Source organism: Zosterops lateralis (assembly GCF_965231275.1).
Source record: "Zosterops lateralis genome assembly, chromosome: 9".
Lineage (NCBI taxonomy): Eukaryota > Metazoa > Chordata > Aves > Passeriformes > Zosteropidae > Zosterops > Zosterops lateralis.
The window spans coordinates 1,262,447-1,289,008 of NC_139769.1; the positions used below are offsets into that span (position 1 = coordinate 1,262,447).

General features: G+C 49.9%; 1 protein-coding gene across 1 annotated transcript; it reads right to left on the bottom strand.

Moving 5' to 3' along the window:
• Positions 1-8,234: 8,234 nt before the first annotated feature.
• IL23R (interleukin 23 receptor) lies at positions 8,235-26,328 on the bottom strand (the record flags this gene model as incomplete). Its single annotated transcript, XM_083868157.1, has 15 exons — positions 25,814-26,328; positions 24,655-24,732; positions 23,082-23,378; positions 22,304-22,427; positions 20,636-20,805; positions 19,740-19,885; positions 18,861-19,020; positions 16,977-17,059; positions 16,173-16,386; positions 13,753-13,950; positions 13,069-13,143; positions 11,937-11,978; positions 10,715-10,808; positions 9,834-9,924; positions 8,235-8,816 (listed from the first exon to the last, which is right to left on the bottom strand). Exons 2-15 carry the CDS (start codon positions 24,710-24,712, stop codon positions 8,235-8,237), a joined length of 2,334 nt encoding a protein of 777 aa, XP_083724283.1. The 5' UTR covers positions 24,713-24,732; positions 25,814-26,328.
• Between the last annotated feature and the right edge of the window lie 234 nt (positions 26,329-26,562).

The window sequence follows — 26,562 nt, forward strand, 5'->3', positions numbered from 1 at the left end:
CTGACACTGCCTGAGTTTTAGGGAACAAACCCCCAAATCTTCCTGCCCCAAACCCCCAATTACTGACACTGGCTGAGTTTTTGGGAACAAAACCCCAAATTTTCCTGTTCCAAACCCGCAATTACCGACACTGCCCGAGTTTTTAGGGAACAAACCCCCAAATCTTCCTGCCCCAAACCCCCAATTACTGACACTGGCTGAGTTTTTGGGAACAAAACCCCAAATCTTCCTGTTCCAAACCCCCAGTTACTGACACTGGCTGAGTTTTTGGGGAACAGGACAGCAGCATTCCAGGGCAAAGAAAATCCCAGGGCAAAGAAAATCCCAGCACAGGAACATCCCAAAGCAATGAAAATCCCAGGAAAGCATCATCTCAGGGCAGGAGAATTCCAGGGCAGTGAAAATTCCATCAGGGTAGAACCCTAGGACAGTGAAAATCCCATCCCCATCCCAGGACAGGAGAATCCCAAGGCAGGAGAATCCCAGGGCAGTGAAAATTCCCATCCCCACCCCAGGGCAGTGAAAATCCCATCCCCATCCCAGGGCAGTGAAAAATCCCATCCCAGGGCAGTGAAAAATCCCATCTTACTCACCCCAAACCCCACGGGGGATGCTCGGGAAGGGAAAGGAGGGGAAGGGAAGAAAAAAAAGGGGAAAAAGGAAGAGGAGACATAAAATAAATTTCAGCCCAGCCCCCCTTGTACAGAGACACCTCCCTTCTCATTTTACCTTCTCTGTGAGATGAGTTTTGCTTTGTCTCATTTTTTTTTTCAGTGCTCCCACAATCTCACATTTAACAGTTTTAAATGAATGAATATCTTGCTGTCACTGTTCCTTCTCTTCTAAGGCCGTCCATGACATAAACTCATTTTTTCTGGCTGGTTTTGATCAGCTTTTCTTACCTCAGGCACCTCAGGGTGGGTATTTCAGGGGCAGCTTTAAAAATGAGGAGACACAACGTTTGCAACCTCCAGGAATCCCAAATTCTGCCTTTGAGCCTCCTTCGAGCTTTTTCTCCCTCCCAAAGCCAGGAGCAACATTTGGGCTCCTTCCCAGAGCCTGGAATTTATTTCCTGCCAATAATTATCATTAATTTTTTTTTAGGTGGAGGGGTTGAGAGAGCTGATCCCCCCCCAAAAAATCCCAAATATCAAAAGCATCTTTTTACCTCTCGTTTTCCTCATCAGTTCCCTTTTCCCAGAGCCTGGAAATGATTTTCTGCCAATAATTATCATTAGTTTAATTTATTTTTTTTTGTATGGAGGGGCTGAAGGAGCTGATCCCCCCCAAAAATCCCGAATATCAAAATCTTCTTTTTATCTCTCATTTCCTCATCAATTCCCTTTTTCCAGAGCCTGATAATTATTTCCTGCCAATAATTATCATTAATTTATTTTTGAGTGGAGGGGCTGAAGGAGCTGATCCCCCCCAAAAATCCCAAATATCAAAAACATCTTTTTACCTCTCATTTCTTCATCAATTCCCTTTTTACAGAGCCTGATAATTATTTCCTGCCAATAATTATAATTAATTAATTTTTTTGGGGGGGGGGTTGAGGGGCTGAGAGAGCTAATCCCCCCCAAAAATCCCAAATATCAGAAACATCTTTTTACCTCTCATTTCTTCATCAATTCTCCTTTTCCAGAGCCTTTCCCAGCTCTGCTCCATCCAGGATCAGGATGAGTTTAATTAATCCAGGACACCAGGAGGAGTTCTGGGGAATCCAATCCCGTTTTTCCTGCCTGGTCCATTCTCTCCGTTCATTTCCCAGGAATTTTCACTCCTGGAATCCCGTTTTGCCCATCCAGGATGTTTTTTAAGGGGAGACACCGAGGGATGGCCCCGGTGATCAGTTTGTGCTGCAGTGAGGGGCAGGAGGAAACCACCGCTCCATCACCCAGCACAGAAAACACTGTTGCTTCCTTTTTACTTCTCTTTTTTTTTTCGTATTTCCTTTTTCTTCTCCTTTTAAAAGAAAGGTTTTACTTTTCCTTTTAGTTCTTTTTCCATTATTTTTGCTTTCTTCTTCCCTTTTCTTTTTCTCCTTTTTCTCCTTTTTCTCCTTTTTTTCCTTTTTCTCCTTTTTCTGCCTTTTCTCCTTTTTCTGCCTTTCTCCCTTTTCTCTTTTTCTGTCTTCCTTTTCCCTTTTCTCTTTTCTCTTTCCCCCTTCTTTTCTCTTTTCCTTTTTCCCTTTTCCGTCTTCCCTTTTCTCTGTCCCTCTCTTTTTTTCTCCTTTTCCCTTTTTTAGCTTTCCCTTTTTTTCTCTTTTTTCTTTTCTGCTTTCCCCTTTTCCCTTTTTTCTCCTTTCCCCCTTTTTCTCTTTTTTCTCCTTTTCCTTTTCTTTCTTCTTTTTTTTTTCCTTTTCCCCTTTCCCTTTTCCCTCATCCCCCTTTTTTTTTTCTCCTTTTCCCTTTTTTACCTTTTCCCCTTTCTTTTTTCTCCTTTTTCCTTTTCTGCTTTCCCCTTTCCCCTTTTTTTTTTTTTTTACTTTTCTCCCTTTCTTATTTCTTATCTCCCTTCTCCTCTCCAGGGGAGCCCCCCCAGCTCTCCCAGCCTGGCTCCAGAGGGGCTCCAGCCCTGCAGCAGCTCCAAAACTTCCTTCTGGCGTCCAAAACTTCCTTCTGGTGTCCAAAACTTCTTTCTGGTGTCCCTTTCTGCTCCCTTGGAACCTGGATTATGGAATTGTGGCCGGGTAGAGCTGAGCCCCAGCAGCACAATGAGCTTTCCCTCCCTCCAGGGTGGTGGTTTTTTTTAGGGTCCCCTCTGCGGTGGCTCCACGTTTCCCATCCCTTTGTGTGCTGGGGACTCTCAGTGTAGGATGGGATGAGTCAATCAGTCCTGGAAAATCCCATTGTTCTGCTCCTTTCTGACAACCCAGTCCTGTTCCTAAATCCCAGTCCTGGTCATAAATCCCAGTCCTGGTCTTAAATCCCATCTCTGTTCCTAAATCCCAGCCCTGCTCCTTAATCCCATCTCTGCTCCTTAATCCCATCTCTGTTCCTAAATCCCAGCCCTGCTCCCATGGCTTTTCTGGTGCCATTCTGTGGGATTTGCCCTGGGAAATTGAAATTTGGATTTTTTTTGGTGCCATTCTATGGGATTTGCCCTGGAAAGTTGACCTTTATTTGGCTTTTCTGGTTCTATTCTATGGGATTTCCCCTGGGAAGATGATATTTATCTGGCTTTTCTAGTGCCATTCTCATGGGATTCACCCTGGGAAGTGGAAATCTTCCTGGCTTTTCCAGTCTATTCTATGGGATTTGCCCTGGGAAGCTGAAATTTGGAGGTTTTTTTGTGCCATTTTCTAGGATTTGCCCTGGGAAGCTGAAATTTGGGGGTTTTGGTGCCATTCTGTGAGATTTGCCCTGGCAAACTGATATTTGGCATTTTTGGTGCCATTCTATGGGATTTGCCCTGGGAAGATGACATTTATTTGGCTCGTCTGGTGCCATTCTATGGGATTTGCCCTGGGAAGGTGAAATTTGGCTTTTCTCATGGAATTTGCCCTGGGAAGGTGACATTTAGGAGCTGGCACTGACAGGGAGCCTGGAGAGACCCAAACCACAGGCTCACCTCTCACATCCTCTGCTCTGACACACCCCCCTGAGCTCAGCCCTGTGCAGGACTCCTCACCCTCCTCCCCAAAAAACACTCAGGGATGGGAGAGGCTCCCCCAAATGCCATCATTTGTACTGACTATTCCCAGTTTTGTTGTGAGCCTGTCCCAGCTGCTGCAGCTTTTGCCCTGCCACATTTCCAGGAGGGTTTTGCTGACCCAGGCACAGCTTTGCAGCTCTGCACCAGCCTTGGTCACAATCTGCCCTTCGATCTCTGCACCCTGAGCTCAGAAATCCCCGGAGGTCTCCGGGTGTTACTGAGCTCTGTGAAACCTCCCAGCCTGAAATCCAGTTTGAGTCTCTGCAGGGCCCTTTATCTGCCACCAAATCTCTCCCACGATTTACTGACAAACCCAACCCTTGCAGGGCTTCCAGCACTGGGTGAGAACAGAGTAAAACCCAACAGCACCATGAGGAGGTTTCTGTGACCTCCTGCTCCTGCTGCTCTTCCCAAAAGCTTTAAAAGGGTTTTAACGTTCAATCCTGAGGTTTTACCAGCTGTAGGAACCCAGACTGTGCAGATAAGAAGAGGTGAAGGTCACGCCCTCAGTGGGTGACTAAGCTGAGCCTAAACCCAGCTCTCTGTGCTGCCAACCTCAAACCAGAGCGAATTCCACATCCTCCTGCAGGGTAGTGGCATGAAAAGCTTAAAGCTGCAACTCAGGGGCACGTTTAATGCATCATTTATTATGTGTTACATTTATTTATTTCTTCTTTATTCTCATTCTGGTGTAAATAATTTCCAAGCTGGGTTTTTGAAGAGGTAAATGAGTCCCACAGGGGAGTCTCTGGCTGATTTCTGGGGGAGGTGGGAACTCCTGGATCTCCCCATCCTGCTCTGGTGGGATGGAGCAGGAGTGGGTGGCTCTCTGTTCTCCAACCCTCCTGGAGCTCTGAACTCTCTGCACCCAATCCTTTGTTTCTTTTAATTTGTCCCTTCCTTCCTTTCATATAAAAAAGGCCTTTTTTTAAATAGAGGTTTTGTGAGAACTTTGGTAGTGATGAGGCAGCACCGTGGGGTGTGAAAATCATGGAATTCATCCCTGAGCTGGTAAACAACAGGTGGGAAAAATCTCTGGCACTGGATCCAACAGTAAAACCAAGCTTAAGACAGGGGATAGAAAAGCCTGATATCAAAAATTGGGGAGTTTGAGGGAAGGAGGGAACCCTGAGATGTTAAAATAAATCAATCAAGAGTGACTTTGTGATGGGATTCATGGGATGCCCCTGGATCCCTGGAAGTGTCCAAGGCCAGGTTGGGGTTTGGGGTCACAGAATCCCACAATGAGTTGGGTTGAAGGGACCCTAAAGCTCTTTTTGTTTCAAACTCCTGACATGGCAGGGACAATTCCACTGTCCCAGAGCTCCAAGCCTTGTCCAGCCTTGGACACTTCCAGGGATCCAGGGGCAGCCAGAGCTGCTCTGGGAATTCAATCTCAGCCCCTCCCTATATTTTTCTCTGTTTGTGAAGCACTCTGTGTGTATTTGTGCCCTCCTCCTTCTCAGTCCAGATTAACCAGCTGCTCCCATGGAAATCAGGAATATTTCCTTTATCTCCCGGGAATCATTGGGAGGGTTGGCATTGATGGACTCCCTGATGTCCATAGTGGGAGCTGGGAATGCTCCATCCCTGCCCCATTGCTGGAAAAACAGGAGTTGTGCTCCTCTGGCCACTGCCTTGTTTGCAGGGATCCCTCCTGGGTGTCCTGAGTTACAAGATGTAACCAAAAATATGTATTTTATTTGGCATCTTAAAAGGGCAATTAGTTAAAACCAGCTGGGGCAGAGTTCTTTATCCCTTCCAGGACCTGTCCCCCATCACTCTGGGGATCTCTGCTGTTAAACCAGCTGGGGCAGAGTTCTTTATCCCTTCCAGGACCTGTCCCCCATCACTCTGGGGATCTCTGCTGTTAAACCAGCTGGGGCAGAGTTCTTTATCCCTTCCAGGACCTGTCCCCCATCACTCTGGGGGATCTCTGCTGTTAAACCAGCTGGGGCAGAGTTCTTTATCCCTTCCAGGACCTGTCCCTCATCACTCTGGGGGATCTCTGCTGTTAAACCAGCTGGGGCAGAGTTCTTTATCCCTTCCAGGACCTGTCCCTCATCACTCTGGGGGATCTCTGCTGTTAAACCAGCTGGGGCAGAGTTCTTTATCCCCCCCAGGGGATCTCTGCTGTCCAGGGCCCATCCCGGTCACTGCAGGGCTGAGACAATTCCATCAGCCCACGGGAGATGCTCCACCCAGGGGGAGGAGCCCGGAATTCCCCCCTGGATCAAACCTGGCATTGGGAACCCCAGCACAGCCTGTTTGGATTCCCAGAGGGAGCCCAGACCCAGCTCAGCCCCACTGGAGCTTCTACAGGATCATCTCTGCTCCAGCAGAGCCACAGCTGGCCCTGCAGGAGGGTTTATTGGGACCAACAGGGGGTCAGGAGTGCTCTGACTCTGTCAGGATTTTCTTTTTGTTTGCTTTTTTTGTACTGCTGCATTTTTATTTTTTAATATTCCTAGTAAAGAACTGTTATTCCTATTCCCATCTCTTTGCCTGAGAGCCCCTTAATTTCAGAATTATTATAATTCAGAGGGAGGGGGGTTTACATTCTCCATTCCAAGGGAAGCTCCATCTTTCCCTGTCTTTCCAAACCAGGACAGTGGGGCTGGAAATTCCCCCATTCCCAAAATCCAGGGCCAGCCTGGACATTTCCCCCCTCGAGGTTTGGCTCGAGCTCAGGTTGAAGAGGCAGCACAAGGCTCAGGATGTGGACAGTGAATAAAAACCACCGAAAAACCTTCTCCAGCTCACGTCGTGTGGCTGTTCTTGTACGATTTCCTTCCTGCACAGGCAGCACTCCCTGCCCTGCTGCACTCACATTTCTGTGTTTGTTTGGTGCTTCTGGAGAAGAATCCTCCCCTCCTCCTTGCCAGGTTTGGAAATGGTGACACATTCCTGGGGTATGGAATAGAAGGAACAAACACAGCACACACCAGGGTGGTTTGAGGACAAATAACAGAGTTAATACATTTGTGCAGCAGCTGATGGAGAAATGCTCACAGTGCCTGTGAAAATTTGAAAAAAAAAATATTGAATTCCCAAAATATTGGGAATATTTTGTAAATCCCAGAAATTGGGAAGTATTGAGGACAAACAACAGAATTAATCCATTTGTGCAGCAGCTGATGGAGAAATGCTCACAATGCGTGGGAATTTTTTTTTTTTTAATTCAATTCCCAAAATATTGGGAATATTTTGTAAGTACCAGAACTTGGGAAGTATTGAGGACAAACAACAGAATTAATCCATCTGTGCAACAGCTGATGGAGAAATGTTCACAGTGCCTAAGAAAAAATATAAAAAAAAAAAAAAAAAAAAAAAAAAAAAAAAAAAAAAAGAATTTATAAAAGACTTGGGAATATTTTGTAAATCCCAGAAATCGGGATGTGTTGAGGACAAACAACAGAATTAATCCATTTGTGCAACAGCTGATGGAGAAATGCTCTCAGTGCCTAGGAAAAATTGAAAAAAAAACCCCAACAAACAAGAATTGGGAATATTTTGTAAGTCCCAGAATATCTGGAAATGTTTCCAGGGCTGCTGAAGGAAGGAGATTACCGTGTTTTACCTTCTTTGAGTGTCCAAAAATCCAAGTTCTTGCTGATGTGGCTGATAAATCCCATTTTTCTGTGCCACCCTGCCCTTCCCACAGCGAGGCTGAGGGGTGGCAAAGCCCTGGGAGGTGACAAATCCCTCACCCAAGGGGAAGGATTTGGCCAGGGATCAATCCAGAGGGGTTGGAAGTGGGGGTTTGTTCTCACCCGAGTGGGTTTTTTATTGGGAATGGGAGGAAAAGGAAATACAGAAAAGATTCCGTGTCCTTGGTACCCTCGTGATCCATAAATCCTCCTTGGTGAGGTGTCTGTTCATCAGGAACAATCCCAAAATATTTTCCACGTCTCTGCCAGGATGTCTGAGGGATTTTTTAAAATCCATTTTAAACTGAAATTACCTCCAGGAATGAAGTGCTTCAAACCTTTGGGAATTAAATGCTCCAAACCTTTGGGAATTAAATGCTCCAAACCTTTGGGAGTGAAATGCTCCAAACTTTTGGGAATGAAATGCTCCAAACCTTTGGGAATGAAATGCTCCAAACCTTTGGGAGTGAAAAGTGCTCCAAACCTTTGGGAATAAAATGCTCCAAACCTTTGGGAATGAAATGCTCCAAACCTTTGGGAATAAAATGCTCCAAACTTTGGGAGTGAAATGCTCCAAACCTTTGGGAATGAAATGCTCCAAACTTTGGGAGTGAAATGCTCCAAACCTTTGGGAGTGAAATGCTCCAAACCTTTGGGAATGAAATGCTCCAAACCGTTGACAAAAGGACAACGTGGAGCAGTAATTGAAGATATTCCACCCTGCAGGAATCTGCTGCTTGGCACTCCAGGAATCCAAACTTTATGGGATTTTTTAGCTCCTGCCAGTGCGAGGTAAGGTCAAAACTGGGATTTTCTGGCCCAAGATTCCCAGGCAGCCACAAGAACCTGCAGTGGAGTAAAGCCAAAATCCCAACGTGTTTTGCTCCGGTCCTTCCATTGACAATCCCAATGCTGACTGTGCCTTGCTCACTGCTCCAGGCTTTTATCCACAATTCCAGCTCCTCTCAGAACAATCTGTGGGAAGCAGGGGTTTTCCCTGTTGGTGGCTCTCAGGCAGCTCAGCAGCTCCTCAGGGACCAACATCTGCTCCGGGACGTCGCTGGGCGGCCTCTGCTCCCAGAGAAAGGATCCCTGGGGGTGCACTGGGAATGCCTGGCTGCTGTTGAGGACAAGGTTGATCTTCTCCAGCAGACACACCTGAGGTGTCCCTGCCTGCTGCTCCCACAGCTGGGGCACAGGGCTGGTGTAGTCCTGGGAGAAAATCCCCATCTCTGGCTCCGGGATCGCTGCGGGCGGCTGCGCCTGGTAAATTCCAGCGGAGATGTATCCCAGAGTGGAGAGCTGGGGTTTGTAGGCACCCAGCTGCTCTGGGGTTGGGGTTTTGGGGGTCACCACATTCCTTGGGAGCTCCCTGTGCTCAGCCACCTCTGCCTTGGCCTTGGTGTCCCTCTGGTGCTGCTCCTGTGGTGGCACCTCCTCGATTTCCGTCACCGCGGGGTCACCCAGGAACGGCTGGTGGAGGTTCTCACTGGGGAAATCACTCTTGTCCTGGGGAAAAATGATGAGTGTGGCAAGAAAATGGCAAATTTTGTGATTAGGAGAGCTGTCATTAGGGCTGGGAGCAGCCTGGCCCAGGGGATGAGCTTTAAGGTCTCTCCCAGAAAGGGGCAGCTGTGGCCACGGAATGAAGAGGGTTAAAGACTTCAGCTAATCCAGGCTCCCACACACCTCAAAAAACACCTGGGAAATGATTCCTGAGCAGTTCCCAGTCCCTCAGAACTTCAGCCTCTTCCCACCAGTGCTCCTCATGGCTCTGGAGCAAAGCTGCCTTCTCACCCCAGGTAACAGAGGAAATGGCCAGGGGAGGGTCAGGTTGGATTTTAGGGGAAATTTCTTTGTGGAAAGGCTGTCCAGGATGGTGGAGTCCCCATTCCTGCAGGGATTTAAAATCTCTCTGGATGTGGCACTTGGGGACAGGGGGCAGTGGTGGCCTGGTTGAACTTGGTGACCTCAGAGGGGTTTTCCAACCTGAGCAATTCCTGATTCTGTGAATCCTGGGAGCAGCCTGGCCCAGGGGATGGAGTGGGATGAGCTTTAAGGTCCCTCCCACCCCGGGGCAGCTGTGGCCACGGAATAAAGAGTGTGTGGAATTAAGGGTTAAAGACCTCAGCTAATCCAGGCTCCCACACACCTCAAAAAACACCCGAGAAATGATTCCTGAGCAGTTCCCAGTCCCTTAGAACTTCAGCCTCTTCCCACCAGTGTTCCTGGAGCAAAGCTGCCTTCTCCCCCCAGGTAACAGAGGAAATGGCCAGGGGAGGTTCAGGTTGGATTTTAGGGGAAAATTTCTTTGTGGAAAGGGCTGTGGAAAGAGTGGAGTCCCCATTCCTGCAGGGATTTAAAATCCCTGTGGAAGTGGCACTTGGGGACAGGGGGCAGTGGTGGCCTTGGCACTGCTGGACTTGGTGATCTCAGAGGGGTTTTCCAACCTGAGCAATTCCTGATTCTGTGAATCCAAGATTTATCCTGGGGGGAAGCAGAGCCAGGAGGTGACTCTGCCCTCACCTGGAGTGACCTCACCACGGTGCTGTTCTCCATGTGGGGAAAGTCCTCCAGGAGCCACTTGGGCAGGAGGAACACGAGGGTGGCCTTCATCCTTCACCAAGAGGGAAAAACCAAACCCCAAACGTTAATCCAATTTATTTTTCACTTACTAACTCTGTGGTTAGTAAAGACACATGAAGAACACCCAGCCTTTGAGCAGGGCTTGGAAACTCTGGGTTCCCCTTTCTTTAATTTCACCAATTTTGTGTTTATTTGACTTTTTTTTTGTTGGCCTCTGCCCTAATGTAAAGCAACCAAAAAGTCCTTTCATACAACAAATGTGTGACATTGACCTCAGGCTGAGGTGAAAAAGACTCTGCGGTTGATTTTAAAACATCCCAGAAGAAATATTTTATATATATTTATATATATATATATCCCAGAAGAAATATTTTATTTTATACATATATATATATGTATCCCAGAAGAAATATTTTATATATTTTTTTTATATATATCCTAGAAGAAATATTTTATATATATATTTTATATATGTATCCCAGAAGAAATATTTTATATATTTTTTAATATATATCCCAGAAGAAATATTTTATATATATATTTTATATATGTATCCCAGAAGAAATATTTTATATATTTTTTATATATATCCCAGAAGAAATATTATATATATATTTATACATATCCCAGAAGAAATATTATATATATATATTTATATATGTATCCCAGAAGAAATATTTTATATATATTTTTATATGTATCCTAGAAGAAATATTTTAAATATAAAATTTTATATTTCTTCTATATACAAAAAAAATACAGAGTAAAAAAAGATTAATTAGAAATGAGGAAGAAAGACACAGAGGAGGAAGAAGAAATACCTTTTCCTGACTGACTTTTTAAACATCACAACTGCAAACAGAACTGACAATCCAACCGTGCTGAGGCTCAGTCCCAACAAAACTCTGGTGTCGCCTGCAAGAGGATGGAGAGGGAGGAGGGCAGGGATTCAGTCCCTCACCTTTTCCTACCTCTGCTGCCAGAAATTCTGATGTGAATTCCCCAACCCCAGTTTTGTTTTTGGTTTGAGGGCTGTGACAGAGCCCGACCTTTGCCAGAGGATGAGCAGAACATCCCCAAAGGATGAAACAATCTCTGGCTCAACCTGCAGGGTGGAATCAGCCCCTTGTGCAGGTTAATTCTGTATTTTCCTGGGTTGGGCACCTCCCAACTTGTGCTGGACGTGATATTTTAACTTTGTTAGAAAATCAAACTCAGAGCTCTCAGTCTGTGGGTGCTGCACTTTTACCACACCTCTAAATACCTGATATTAGGATTAAAAAAAATAACACAAGACTGGATTTTGAAGACCTCCCTTGAACAACAACAACAACAACAAAAACCCAAAAAACAAAACAAAACAAAAAAACCCACCAAAAAAAAAAAAAAAAAAAACAAAAAAAAAAAAAAAAAAAAAAACAAAAAAAACCCACAAAAACCCCCCCCCAAAAAAACCAAAAAAACACACAAAAAAAAACCAACCAAAAAAAAACCCACCAAAAAACCCAAAAAAGCTTAAAAAACCCAAAAACAACAACAACAAAAAAACCACAAAGCAAAACAAAAAACCCACCAAAAAACCCCAAACAAACAAAAAACCCCCCACAAAACAAAACAAAAAACCCACCAAAAAAAACCCAAACAAACAAATAAAACCCCAAACAAAACCCCACAATTTGAGCTGTTTTTCAACAGAAAACTCCCTGTGATAGAGAACCTGCACTTCAAATTATAATTTGTCTGGGATTATTCCTTAAAATGTTACTTAAGAGAAACAACAGGGATTTTTTTGCACCCTTTTGCTCGTGTCAGCACCTCAAAAAGTGTCTTATTTTTATCTATTGATATTAAAAACCAGAAATAATTATACTCAACCGAAAGAGAGCACCACCCTGCAGGTGGGTTGTGTCCCCATGGAGTGAAAAGATAATTTTTTTTTTTTGCTCTGACCTCCCCAAAATATCCAGAATTCTCAGTTCCCACTGCCAGGGAATTTATTCTAAAGCTCCCAGAATAAGCCTGGCTTAGCAAGGCAGGGCTTACCCTGGGAGATCTCACTGGAGGTGCTGCCCAGGGGGGGCTCCTCTGCAGGGGCTGGAACAGAGAGAGGGGAAAAATGTCTGAGATTTATTGAGAGGGACGCAAAACCTGGCCTGGGTTTATCTTTTTTAAAAAAATAAATTAGGAGAAAAATTTAAATTACTTCATTGCTGAAGTAATGAATGGCTTGAGGAGGTTGTTCCTTGAGTTATTTGTGATTTGTATTTTGGTTTATCAGTTTATTGTCAGGTTTTTTTGTCTCTGTCTGGGGTCTCCCAATCTCCCAGAGATCCAATTAAATGAGATGTTGATCAACATCTGGCCCCATCCCAAAACATCTTCCCTGGAAATTCCTCCCAACCCAGCCCATTGTGGGGTTCTGGGATTTCCCAAAGTGCCTGAATGAATTTCCTGGTTATTTCTGTGCAGCTGAACCCCCTGCCACAGTAATGTAGTGCTTTAACATCAGAGAAGTAAATTTTTTAAGAAGTTATAGCTAAAATAATTAGTTTAGCTATAATTAGTTATATATATATATTAGATATATAGATAAATATATAAAATAAATATTATAATATATTATATATAATAAATATATAAATATTATAAAATTATAGATATAAAATTATTACAAAATTATAAGGATATAAAATACTTATTATTTATTTACTATAATATATCGTATTATAATAAATATTTCTTATAATATAATATATTTATATATATAAATATATATTTATTATAATATATTATAATTATATCTACATTATATATAGATATATAATAATAGAAATATATAGATATAATAGATAGACAGATAATAATAGATAGATAATATATATTGTATATTTTATAATATATAAAAGGATATCTATATTATATATAGATATATAATAATAGAGATATAATATATATAATAATAGAGATGTAATAATATATATAATATATAATAATAGATATATAATAATAATAAAGATATAATAATAATAGATAGATGGATATAATAGATATATAATAATAATAATAATAGATATATATAATTAGATTAGTTTGAACATTGACAGCCAATATAGATAACAGAATTTACTGAGGCCATGGGGAGGAGCAGCAGTTTTTCCCCCCGGGACAGGCTCACCTGGGCTGGAGGTGCCAGCGCTGATCCCTCCGGGGTACACCGCGAACAGCGACACTCGGGGGGCACCCGCTGCCTCTGCTGGGAAAAGCCAGAGCTGCCCTCAAAATGTGCTTTTTTTATCTGCTCTCAAGGCTCTAGGCTCAATCAGGGTTTTTTTACTGAGTGGTGAAAGTAAATGGATTGGCCTTTGTGGGTCTGGGGTTGTTCCTGCACCACCAGATCATTTTTATTTTGTTTTCTTTCCCTTCCCATCCCCTCCTTTCCCTGTGATCTTCACCCGGGGACCCCAATCCCACTGTCTGTCCCCAAATCTCCAATTTCTTCCCTCCTCCTTCTTCTTCCCTAAGGGCTCTTCATAGCCCCATTCCCCCAAAACCAATGGGCAGGGGCTCAAATTCCAATTAAACTGCTTTTGTGATCCAGCTGGGATTTGTGATCCAATTGGGATTTGTAATCCAATTGAGATTTGTGATCCAGCTGGGATTTGTGATTCAATTGAGATTTGTGATACAGTTGGGATTTGTGATCCAATTGAGATTTGTGATCTAATTTAGATTTGTGATTCAATTGAGATTTGTGATCCAGCTGGGATTTGTGATCCAACCGAGATTTGTGATCTAATTTAGGTTTATACTGTCCTGCTGAGCTGTTCCAACCAGAAAAGGAGTTCCTGGGCTGTCCTACCTGGGATGTAGGTGTGTGTTTGGTGGTGTGGGACTCTCTCCCAGAAGAATTTCTCCTCCTGGCCGTGCTGGGAGCTGGAATTCCACTCCAGGATGAACCAGAGCAGGGGGCTCTGGCTGGGCTGGGGGGGCTCCCACTGCACCAGGACCCTGCTCTGGTTCTCAACCTTCACCTCCACAGCTCCTGGTGCTGGGAATTCTGTGGAGAAAAGAAAGGGCAAGGGGATCTCACCCCAAAAAATCATCCTTGGAGACTGGGAAGGGTCAGCCAAGCCCAGGGCAAATGTGGGTTTTCTGGAAGTGTTTGGAAAGTGAAGGGTGAACTGAAAATTATACAATTATACATAAACAGGGTTTATATGTAAATATATAAATCTAGTTTTATGTATTGATCTGTATTTCATAGAATTATTTGGGTTGGAAGAGACTTCAAAGACCAAGGCCACCACTGTCCCATTGTCCCCAGGTGCCACATCCGTGTGGCTTTTGGATCCCTCCAGGGATGGGGACTCAGCACTGCCCTGGGCAGCTGTGCCAGGCCTGGAGAAGTTTTTCATTAGGAAATTTTAATTATATTCATCCCTGGCCCAGCCTGGGGCCATTCCCTCTCCTCCTGTCCCTGTTCCCTGGGAGCAGATCCCAAATCCCCCCCGGCTGTCCCCTCCTGGCAGGGACTTGTGCAGAGCCACAAGGTCCCCCCTGAGCCTCCTTTTCTCCAGGCTGAGCCCCTTCCCAGCTCCCTCAGCCCCTCCTGGGGCTCCAGACCCTTCCCCAGCTCCCTCAGCCCCTCCTGGGGCTCCAGACCCTTCCCCAGCGCCATTCCCTGCCCTGGACACTCTCCAGCCCCTCCATGTCCCCCCTGGATTGGTGACCCCAGAGCTGTCCCCAGTACAGGGGACAGGTTGAGACAGGCACATCCCTTGTGTCCCTCCTGTGCTCATCCTCCCCAGGCAGATGTGGAGAGCTCTGTGTTTACACATCCCAAAAAACCCCAAAAACCCCACATCATCATCTCTGTCACGTCCCTGAAATGCTGCACCTGCCACTTCTTACCAGAAACGTGCACGATTCTGATAAACATCAGTGCTCAGTGAGGGTTTTTTTTTCCACCTTATTTCTCTTCAGTTTCTTTTTAGTCACGTATTTGTCCTCAGCTCGAGTGGGACTTTCCCCCTCTCGTTGCTCATTCAAAGAGACGTTTTTTCAGAATTAGGAGAGTGTGGTTATGGGGGGAAACCACAGCCCAGGGCACAGGGAGTATAAAGTGGTCCTAAAATTATTTTAAAAGGATTTTCCCCCCCGTTTATTTTTTCAGTTTGGAAGGGCCCAGCTCACAGTGGGGGTTGGCAGAGAGCAGAGGAGCAGCTTCGCACCCTTTGCTTTGCCAACCAACACGGGCAGGCCACACTGAAAAATCAATTTGTTGCTGCAGCTTTAGGAGGTGAAAAAGCTGAGATTCCAATGCCTGAAGGGGCTCCAGGAGAGCTGGAGAGAGATTTGGGAAAAAGGATGGAGAGACAGGACACAGGGAATGGATCCCACTGCCAGAGGGCAGGGCTGGATGGGATTTTGGGCAGGAATTGTTCCCTGGGAGGGGCTGGGATGGAATTCCTGGAGAAAGTGTGGCTGCCCCTGGATCCCTGAAGTGCCCAAGGCCAGGCTGGACATTGGGAGTGACCTGGGACAGTGGGAGGTGTCCCTGCCCAGGGAACAATGAACTGAGATGGGCTTTGGGGTCTCTCTCAGCCTGAACCACTCCACAATTCCATGATCCCACAATTCCCTGATTCCACAATTCCCTGATCCCACAATTCCCTGATCCCACAATTCTGTGACCCAACAATTCCATGACTCCACAATTCCCTGATCCCACAACTCCCTGATCCCACAATTCCATGATCCCCCAATTCCATGATCCCACAACTCCATGATTCCACAATTCCCTGATCCCCAATTCCATGATCCCCCAATTCCATGATCCCACAATTCCATGACCTCACAATTCCCTGATCCCACAACTCCCTGATCCCACAATTCCATGATCTCACAATTCCATGATCTCACAACTCCCTGACCCCACAATTCCCTGATCTCACAATTCCCTGATCCCACAATTCTATGATCCCACAATTCCCTGATCCCACAACTCCCTGATCCCACAATTCCATGATCTCACAATTCCACGATCCCACAATTCCCTGATCCCACAACTCCATGATCCCCCAATTCCCTAACCCCACAATTCCCTGATCCCCCAATTCCATGACCCCACACTGATCTGTGCAGCATCTCCAGGGGATGCAGGACTTGCCTGGAGCCCTTTGAGCTCTTCCAGGACTTTTTCCATCACACAATCCCACCAATTCCCCCTGAAATCCGGGCAGAACACATCCCCTGATATGAACAGGGACACCATCCTACCTTGGCCAGGCTCCCCCCAGTGCAGGGGGATGCTGGCGGGGCTGGAATCCCCTTTGGAATTGCGGGCGGTGACCAGGAGGCTGCGGGCCCCCGGCGGGACCAGCACCGGGCACTCAGTACCGGGGGTGAGACACAGCACCCGCAGCCCCTCGGGGCTCTGAAAGGACACAGAATAATCCAGGATCTTCCCTCGGGCATCCCGGGCCGGCAGAGGCTGTGACAGAGACAGAGATTGTGGTGTCTGACAGGGGACAGACACCTAAAGGATGGAGAGATTCCTCTCTGAGCTGGGCTGGATTTTTCTCTCCCATCCCTAAAGGAGGGCAGCACCTCCAAGGTGGAGAAGCAGCAGAACCCAAAAAATAAATAAATCGGCACCAAAATATAATCTCCTCAGCAGAGGCTGCAGAAAGGACAGAGATTGTGGTGTCTGACAGGGGACAGACACCTAAAGGATGGAGAGATTCCTCTCTGAGCTGAGCTGGATTTTTCCCTCCCATCCCCAAAAGGCTCCTCAAATCCTTTGCAGCACCTCCAAGGTGGAGAAGCAGCAGAGCCCCAAAAAATAAATAAATCGGCACCAAAATATAATCTCCTCAGCAGAGGCTGCAAAAGGGACAGAGATTGTGGTGTCTGACAGGGAAACACCCGCTTGTCCCCTCTTTTAAAAGGATGGAGAGATTCCTCTCTGAGCTGGGCTGGATTTTTCCCTCCCATCCCCAAAGGAGGGCAGCACCTCCAAGGTGGAGGAGAAGCAGCAGAGCCCCAAAAAATAAATAAATCGGTACCAAATAACCTCCTTACCTTGATCAAGACCGTCACCTGGCGGCGGCCGTCGGGCAGGGCCGCGCCCAGGCGGCGCCACACGGCGGGAGCGGCGGCGGGGGCTGAGGGGAGACGGGGACACGGTGACAGCCCTGAGGGGACACGGGGGACACCCACACCCCCAGCCCCCCGGGGAGACCCTCCCCAGCCCGGCTGTGCCCCCGGGAGAGGGAACAGAGAGGATGGAGGCACCGGAGGTTTGTTTTTGGGGTGAGGTGATTCCCGGTCCCAGAGGGCGCTGATGGATTTTGGGGTGAGGTGATCCCCTGTCCCGCCCTGGCACCGGGATGTGTTGTAATTCTCTGGGGAAATGGTTTCTGGATTCCCTGACCACTCAGAGTGACCCTTCCTTCCTTCTCTGACCCCCCTGCCTGTGGTCCAGCTGTCTCTCCTCTGAGCTGGGAGGATAGAAATTTATAAATTGTCTCCCCTTCCTTTGTTCTTCCTCTTTCCCCCCTGGAAACTCGAAGAATAAACGCCTGGGACAAATGTCCTGGGGAAAGGGCCTCTTCTGAGATATCTCACCTCATCCTTGGTATAATTCTCTCCAAATCCTCCTAATAACTGAGCTGACTAAAGGAGGGCAGGAGAGGGAATATATCAGGGATGGATCCCAGGAATCCCCAGGCTCATCCCCAGCTGGGATGGATGGAGGGGAGCTGGGATGGATGGAGGGGAGCTGGGGTGGATAGAAGGGAGCTGGGATGGATGGAGGGGAGCTGGGATGGATGGAGGGGAGCTGGGGTGGATAGAAGGGAGCTGGGATGGATAGAAGGGAGCTGGGATGGAAGAGGGGAGCTGGGATGGAAGAGGGGAGCTGGGATGGATGGAGGGGAGCTGGGGTGGATGGAGGGGAGCCGGCACAGAGATTGGTCGTGACATTGCAGTTGATGTGGTTTTTCCACCCAAGGAAATCGCTAAAAATCATGGAACATGCTCAGTTGGAAAAAACCCTCTGAGAACATCGAGCTCAATCATTCCCAGCACTTCCCGGTGTCCCCAAGGGCCACATCACAGAATCACAGAATGTGCAGGTTGGAAGGGACCTTCAAGATCATCAGTCCAACCCAGCCCTGACACCTCAACTGGGTCATGGCATCGAGTGCCACACCCAGGGATGGTGACTCCACCACCTCCCCGGGCAGACCATTCCAGTATTTAATCACTCTTTATGTGAAAAACTTCTTCCTAATATCCAACCTGTATTTCCCTTGGTGCAGCTCAAGGCTGTGTCCTGTTCTGTCAGTGCTGCCTGGACAAAGAGACCAACCCCAGCTGTCCACAACCACCTTTAGGGAGTTGTAGAGAGTGATGAGGTCACCTCTGAGTCTCCTTTTCTCCAGGATAAACACCCCCAGCTCCCTCAGTCATTCCTCATCTGGTTTGTTTTCCAATCCCTTCACCAGCTTTGTTGCCTCCTCTGGACACGTTCAAACATCTCAATGTCCTTCCTGAACTGAGGGGCCAGAGCTGGACACAGCACTCAGTGTCCATCCTGAACTGGACACAACACTCAGTGTCCATCCTAAACTGGACACAGCACTCAGTGTCCATCCAGAGCTGGACACAGCACTCAATGTCCATCCTGAGCTGGACACAGCACTCAATGTCCATCCTGAACTGGACACAGCACTCAATGTCCATCCTAAACTGGACACAGCACTCAATGTCCATCCTGAACTGGACACAGCACTCAATGTCCATCCTAAACTGAGACACCCAGAACTGGACACAGCACTCAAGGTGTGGCCTCACCAGTGCTGAGTCCAGAGGAAGAATGACCCCCCTGCTCCTGCTGGCCACACCATTCCCCACGGGATGGACCCCTGGATGGACAAACACCACACCTGGGGCTGAGCCCACCTGCCTCGGGGGTCCTGTACAGGAACGGGGGGCTCCAGGCGCTCCAGGGGCTGCGGGCGGTGCTGAGCCGGCACCGGACCTGGAACACGAACTGGGTGTCACTCTGCAGCTCGTGCTGCCACCGGGGCCCCTCCCGGGTCACCTTGTCACACGGCGACACCTGCAAGGGAAGGGGCGGAACGCTGGGGGGTGAGGGTACCAGCGGGTCCCCAGTGCCACCGCCACCCCCTGGCACCGGGAATGTCACCACTGTCCCCTGGCACGGGGAATGTCACCCCCACCCCCGGCACAGGGAATGTCACCGCCTGGAACTGGCACCATGGGTGGGACCCCTCTGTCCCCTCTGGTGCCACCCTGTCTGTCCCCTCTGGTGCCACACTGTCTGTCCCCTGCAGTGCCACTGTGTCCCCTCCAGTGCCGCTCTGTCCCCTCCTGTGCCACTCTGTCCCCTCCAGTGCCGCTCTGTCCCCTCCTGTGCCACTCTGTCCCCTCCAGTGCCGCTCTGTCCCCTCCAGTGCCGCTCTGTCCCCTCCAGTGTCACTCTGTCTCCTCCACTGCCACCCTGTCTGTCCCCTCCAGTGCTGCCCTATCCCGTCCAGTGCCCCACTGTCTGACCCTCCCAGTGCACCCTGTCCCCTCTAGTGCCACACTGTCTGCCCCCTCCTGTGCCCCCTTGTCCCCTCTTGTGCCACCCTGTTCCCTCAGGTTCCTCTCTGTCCCCTCCAGTGCCACTCTGTCCCCTCCAGTGTCACCCTGCGGGCACACCCAGAGCAAAGGGATGAGTTTGGAGCCACCCCAAATACTCCCATTGGCCGTGGGGGTCTCCAGCAGGAACGGGGCTTTAACGGGGGGGTGTGGGGAGAGGTTTGGGGGTCTCACACGCCAGGCCGGGGTGCCCGTGGCTCTGTGCCTCTCCTCACACTGCACGTCCTGCAGCCGCGTCCGGCTCCTCCAGCGGGTGACGGTGCTGGGCGGGGACGACTCCGAGGTGTGGGCGCCGAGGGGCTCGGGCAGGGCGGGGATCACTGCGGGGACAGGGGGGGACAGGGTGGGCCCTGGGCTCGGGAGTGTCCCTAAAGTGACACCCCAGGGTGGGGCAGGGTGGCCACACACAGCCCCAGCACAGAGTGCTGCTCATGGAGGGATGGTGAGGGATGGATGGATGGATGGATGGATGGAGGGAGGGAGGGAGGGAGGGAGGGAGGGATGACGGAGGAATGAATGGATGGAGGGATTGATGGACAAATGGATGAGGGATGGAGAGATAGATGGAGGAATGGATGTATGGGTCATGGATGGAGGGATGGATGGAGGGATGGAGGGATGGATGGATGGATGGATGGATGGAGGGATGGATGGATGGATGGAGGGATGGATGGATGGAGGGATGGAGGGATGGATGGATGGATGGATGGATGGATGGATGGATGGAGGGATGGATGGAGGGATGGATGGATGGGTCATGGATAGATGATGGACGGATGATGATAGATGATGGATGATGGATGGATGGATGGATGGATGGATGGATGGAGGGATGGATGGATGGATGGATGGAGGGATGGAGGGATGGATGGAGGGATGGATGGATGATGGAGGGATGGATGGATGGATGGATGAATGGATGGATGGATGGATGAATGGATGGATAGATGGAGGGATGGATGGATGGGTCATGGATAGATGATGGACGGATGATGATAGATGATGGATGATGGATGGATGGATGGATGGATGGATGATGGATGGATGGATGGACAGACAGACAGACATACCAATCTCCTGCAGGCTGAGGTTCTGAGGGGCCGAGCGGGCGGTGCCCAGGGCGTTGCTGGCCTCCACCCACACCCAGTAGTGGCTCTCATTGTGCAGCTCTCTCAGCAGCACAGGGGAGTCTGCAGGGAAGACCTTTTCCTCCTCGTCCTCCTCATCCTGTGCCAGCAGCCTGGAAGCAGAAGGGAGCCCTGTCAGTGCCACCCTGGTTCTTGAGGTGTCACAGCTCATTACCAGGACATGGCTGTCCCCAACCCCGAGTTTGTCACCCCTAAAGCAAACTGGAAATTCCCTTCTCTGACATCACTGCTGGGGATTTGTATTTTCACAGTGGGAAGGGAACTCTTTCCTTCCTTTCCGGCTGCACAGTTCAGTTTGAACCCAAACTTCAGCAGCAGCTTTGTCCCTTCTCTTCACAGAGCTTCCATGTGATGGGATTTAATGTCTTTAAAACTGAGTCAGGATAACTGAACTCCTTCCCAATCTCCCACCCATCCCTGCCCTCTGGCAGTGGGATCCATTCCCTGTGTCCTGCCCCTCCATCCCTTGTCCCCAGTCCCTCTCCAGCTCTCCTGGAGCCCCTTTAGGGGACTCTGAGCTCTCCCTGGAGCTTCTCCTCTCCAGGAAATCCTGCCAGGCTGGTGCCATGGGGACTCCAGTGGCAGGGAACATCCTGGGATGGGCTGTGACATGCCAGGGGGTGCCATGGGGACTTTGGTGACAGGGAACATCCCAGGGTGTGGCACACAAGTTGCAAGCTGGACTTTGGCTTTTGGGGTTTGGGCAGCATTAGGGTCACCCTGTCTCTATCCTGGAGGCTGCAGCTCCCCGGGGCAGGGCACGGTGTGAGCCGGGCGCTCACAGAACCGCCTGCGGTGGGACGTGCGGTCCGCGGGCAGGAGGTGACAAAACGTGAGCTGGAGGAAGTGCGACTGGGGCACGGCAGCGTCGGTGTCACCCGGGGCTGCCACAAGGGGGCGCCACTGAGGGTGTCACCCGGAGCTGTAACCAGGGGCTGTCACCTGGGGCTGCCACCAGGGGGCGCCACCGCGGCTGTCACCAGAGGCTGCCACCAGGGGCTGCCACCGGGACTGTCACCAGGGGTGTCACCACGGCTGTCACCTGGGGCTGCCACCAGGGGATGCCACCCGGGGCTGTCACCGAGGGTGTCACCACGGCTGTCACCTGGGGCTGCCACCAGGGGCTCTCACCGGGACTGTCACCAAGGCTCCCACTCGGGGTGTCACCCGGGGCTGTCACCGAGGGTCTCACCCAGGACTGTCACCAAGGCTCCCATCCGGGGGTCTCACCAGGGTTGTCACCCGGGTCTGTCACTGACACTGTCACCGGGGGTCTCACCCGGGATTGTCACCAGGGCTGTCACCTGGGCCTGTCACTGGGAGCTGTCACCGGGGTGTCACCCAGGGCTGTCGCCAGAGGTCTCACCCAGGGCTCTCACTGGGGGTCTCACCAGCTCTGTCACTCAGGGGTGTCACCGGGGCTGTGACCAGGGGCTGTCACCCAGAGGTGTCAGCCAGGGCTCTCACCAGGGGCTCTCACTGGGGCTGTCACTGGCTCTGTCACCCAGGGCTCTCACTGGGGCTGTCACCGGGACTGTCACCAGTGCTGTCACCCCCTCTCCCCACTCCCTGTGCTGTCCCAGGTCTCACCTGCGCAGGTGGAGGCTGTTCTGTGTGTTCAGGTGTGTGACCCTCCCTCCATCCCAGGCGCACTCCAGGCGCTCCGAGCCCTCGGCGATGGCACAGCTCATGTTCCTGGGGGGATCCGGAGGGTCTGGGGAAAGGGGGGCGAGGTCAGGTCAGAGCACAGGGGGAGCCCAACCCCAAACTCCCCGGGGCTGGGGGTGAAGAGGTGTCTTGTCCCTGACCCCTCGACAGTGAAGGGTTTGGGAGCAGCATGAACCTCACCCACCCCTGTGAGTTCTTGTTTGCCCAAAGGGGTGAAGCAACAACAGCAGGAGAAAAGAGGGAGGTTATTTTGGGTTAACTGCTGGATTTATTCATCAGGGGATCTGCCCCAGCAGAAGCAGTGGGGGGAAAAGAGAGGGAAAAAAGGCAGGAAACCCCCAAATGCAACACCTTTTATTGGGGGGAGAACTCAGGGATGGTTTAACTGGGGACAAATCAGGTAAATCCAGGTAAATGACACACAGTGTAACAAATCAATAACTCGGGTGGGGAGACAGCTGAAGTCTTGTCCCATCACTTGGGGTCCTCACTGGAACTTTCCAGACTTTTGGGAGAGACCCCAAAGTGACAGACAAGGCCCAGGGGCTGGAAAACTTCTGACTGACACAAAACTGGGGTTGGGGTGAAACCAATAAGGGCGGGACACGAATGACATGGGAGCAAACCATTACAACCCATAAAAACGAACTTAAAACAAGGAACAAAACCAAACCCACACCAGGACATGGGGGTCACTCACAGCCTGCCCGCAGCTCCGTCCCGCACACCAGGCGATCCCTGTCGCTGCCAACACAACGGGAAAAACAGGTGACGGTGGCCAAGGGCATCCGAAAATCCCGCACCAGGAGCCGTGCAGAACCCCCAGGCAGGGCCACAGGGCTGCCCTCGGTGAGGTTGAGGTTGAGGAGGATGACGAGGAGCTGGGATGAAGAGCATCTCAAGGTGGATTGGCAGTTGATGGAGATGTTGGAGCCCATGGGTACCACTGGTGCGGGTTCGATCCACACGCGCCCGTTGCATTTGAGGTTTGCAGCACCTGGAACAAAGATGGGGAGGATCCAGGGGAGCAGAGAGGGGCCCAGAGCTGCTCTGATCCCTCCCAGGGGGTTACACCCCTCCCTGGCCACTTAGAACCCCATGGGATGTGAATAAACCAAAGGATCACCAGTGATGCTGGAGGGGAAATTGTTCTCCCTGCATCCCTGGAAGTGCCCAAAACCAGATTTGGAGCAGCCTGGAACAATGGGAATTATCCTTATGCAGGGCTGGGTGAGCTCTGAGGTGTCTCCCAGTCCAAACCAGTTGGGCACTGGGATGAACCCCCCGGGCCCCTCTGACTCATCCCAGCCAGTTTCGCCCCATTTTTGGGTTTTTGCTGCGATGTTTAAATGAGTGCAGGGAAATAACCTGCAGCTCTCTGATCCCCAAGATTAGGGCGAGAGGGAGGCGCTGCCCTTCCCTATCAGATGAAGCTGAGCGGCGCTATCGGCTCCATCTGAGCCTTCCTGGAAAGGGCAGGGCCGTGCCCCGGGGGCTGCAGGGCACGGACAGGGCTCAGCACCGGGGAGGGAGGGGAAAAACGGCCCCGGGAGGCTGGAAATGGCACTGGGAGGTTGGGAATTGACCTGGGAGCCTGGAAAGGGCCCTGGGAGATGGTTCTGGAAGGCTGGAGATGATTCTGGGAGGCTGGAAATGGCCCTGGGAGATTGGGAATTGCCATGGGAGGTTGGGAATTGCCATGGGAGCTTAGGAATTGCCCTGGGAGCTTGGAAATGGTCCTGGGAGATGGTTCTGGAAGGCTGGAAATGCCCTGGGAAATTGGGAATTGCCCTGGGAACTTGGAAATGGCCCTGGGAGCTTGGGAATGGCCCTGGGAGGTTGTAAATGTTCCCCAGGGGCTTGGAAATTCCCCCAGGAGCCTGGAAATGACTCTGGGAGCTTGGAAATACCCCTGGGAGGCTGGAAATTATCCTGGGAGATTGGAAATGGCCCTGGGAGAAGGGGAATGGCCCTGGGAGGATGGAAATATCCCTGGGAACTTGGAATTGACCCCAGGAGCTTGGAAATGTCCCTGGGAGGTTATAAAGGTCCCCAGGGGCTTGAAAATTCCCCCAGGAGCCTGGAAATGTCCCTGCTCCAAGGAGAGGAGAGGGAAGGAGAAGAAGCTGCAGGACATTGGACCTCCCTGCAATGGTCCCCTCCAAACCCCCAGTTGTGCCATTGTCCCCAGTCCCACACTGGGAATGCCCTGCAGGGGATCCAGGAGCTCAGGTGGCCCTGTCACTGTCACTGTCACTGTCAGTGTCACTCACCATGGCCCAGGCAGCAGAGCAGGACATGGAACACCAACACCTTTCCAACCCCCACCATGGCCTGGGCTGCTGCATAGTCTGAGGGATAAAAAAAAACATGGGGAAAATCCTCCTGGGGAAACAGCTCCAGCACCACCAGGAGGGGAGGAGAAATGTGGATTTATGGCAGGGAAATTTGAAAAGATTCTTGGAGTGAAATATGGGCTGGGGAGGGGCAGGGGGTGCTGCCCCTCTGCTCAAACCCATCCCAAGGGCTGATTCCAGGGCTGGGAGGGATGGGGAGACTCTGGGATGAGCCCACCAAAGGGTCAGGAGCACCTGAGAGGGGTGGAAAGGCTCAGGGAGATGCTCAGCCTGGGGGAAAATCCTTGGGAATGGTGGGGGAGCAAAACTCCTCCTGGTGTGGGACAGGAGGCAATGGGGTCCTGCTGGAAATCAGGGAATTGCAGCTAAACTCAATAAAAAGCTCTTTAAAGGTGGACCAGAGTATGGAAATCAGGGAATTACAGCTGAACTCAAGAAAAAGTTCTTTAAAGGTGGATCAGAGTCTGGAAATCAAGAAATTCCAGATAAACACAAGAAAAAGCTCTTTAAAGGTGGGTCAGAGTCTGGAAATCAGGAAATTCCAGCTAAAATTCAAGAAAAAAAGTTCTTTAAAGGTGGATCAGAGTCTGGAAATCAGGGAATTCCAGCTAAAATTCAAGAAAAAAGCTCTTTAAAGCTGGACCAGAGCGGGGCTGCTGCTCGTCCTCCAATCTCCATCCCTGGGGATGCTCAGACATGGTTTTATGGGATGGAAACTCCCATAAATTTCAATTTTTTCCCTTTTCCTCTCCCCACAGCCTCTTTGGGGGGATCCCCACAATCCAGGGAGGAAAGCCCAGCCTGGTGGGGCTGTGGGGCTGGGAGGGCTTTGCAGCAATTGAGGCTCAGAGAGGTGAGGAGCAGGAAAATGCAGATTTTTTTGGGGGGGAATTGCTTTTTTCCAAGGAAATCATCCTCCTGGAAGCAGCCAGAAGGGCACCCCTGAAGCTGGGGTGGCTCCAGGACCCCCACAGGCTCCTCTGGAGGTGGGAGGTGGGCACAAAGCAGACCCTGAACCAGCCCAAATTCACCCAGCCCATCCCCACATCCATAATTTCCTTTCCCCACGCAATACCTGCTGTCAGGAATGGCAAATTTCCCTGGAGAGAGGCCACAGTTCAGAGTAAAAGCTTCAAAATGCTGATTTTTCCACCCAAACCAGGCCAGCAGCAGCAGCAGCAGCAGCAGCAGTGAGTGGCTTCAGTATTTTCAGTATTTCTCGTGCGGGGTGAGGTGACCTGGTTTGGTTTTAGGGCTGATCAAGGTTTCATCATGAGTGAGGCAATTTTCAAGTGCCTCCCCTCTTACCTGACCTACAAAGAGAAGCTGTCGGTTCCCAAAAGCCCACGAAGCTTCTGCAAATCAGAGCAAAAAAAAAAAAGATTAAAAAAAAATTAAAATAAAATCAATTGGGGGATCCTTATGAGAAGAGCTGAAAACACAAAATTCTCCCAGGGATCGCAGGCTCTGCCCCCTCTGGGAATCACATCTCTGATTTTATTCTGATTTAGAGGCCTTTGCAAACCCCAGAGCCAAAAGGAACGAGGCCATTTGGAGATGCTGAGCTCTGATCTCATCTCTGCTAAAGCCTCCCCGCGCAGGAGGGTTAAAGATTAAAGAAATGAGAATTTAACAAAGAAAAGGAGAAGCTGCTCTATGGGAAAAACCCAAACCAGGTAAAATCCTCACCGGTGGCTGTGCCAGGAGTGGGAAATGCAGCAGCAGAGGGTGAGGAGCAGCAGCTGAGGGACATTTTGGGGTGAAATATAGAGAGCTGGGAGCTGGGGAAAGCAGGGGAATTTCTCATCCTTACCTTGGCAGTCC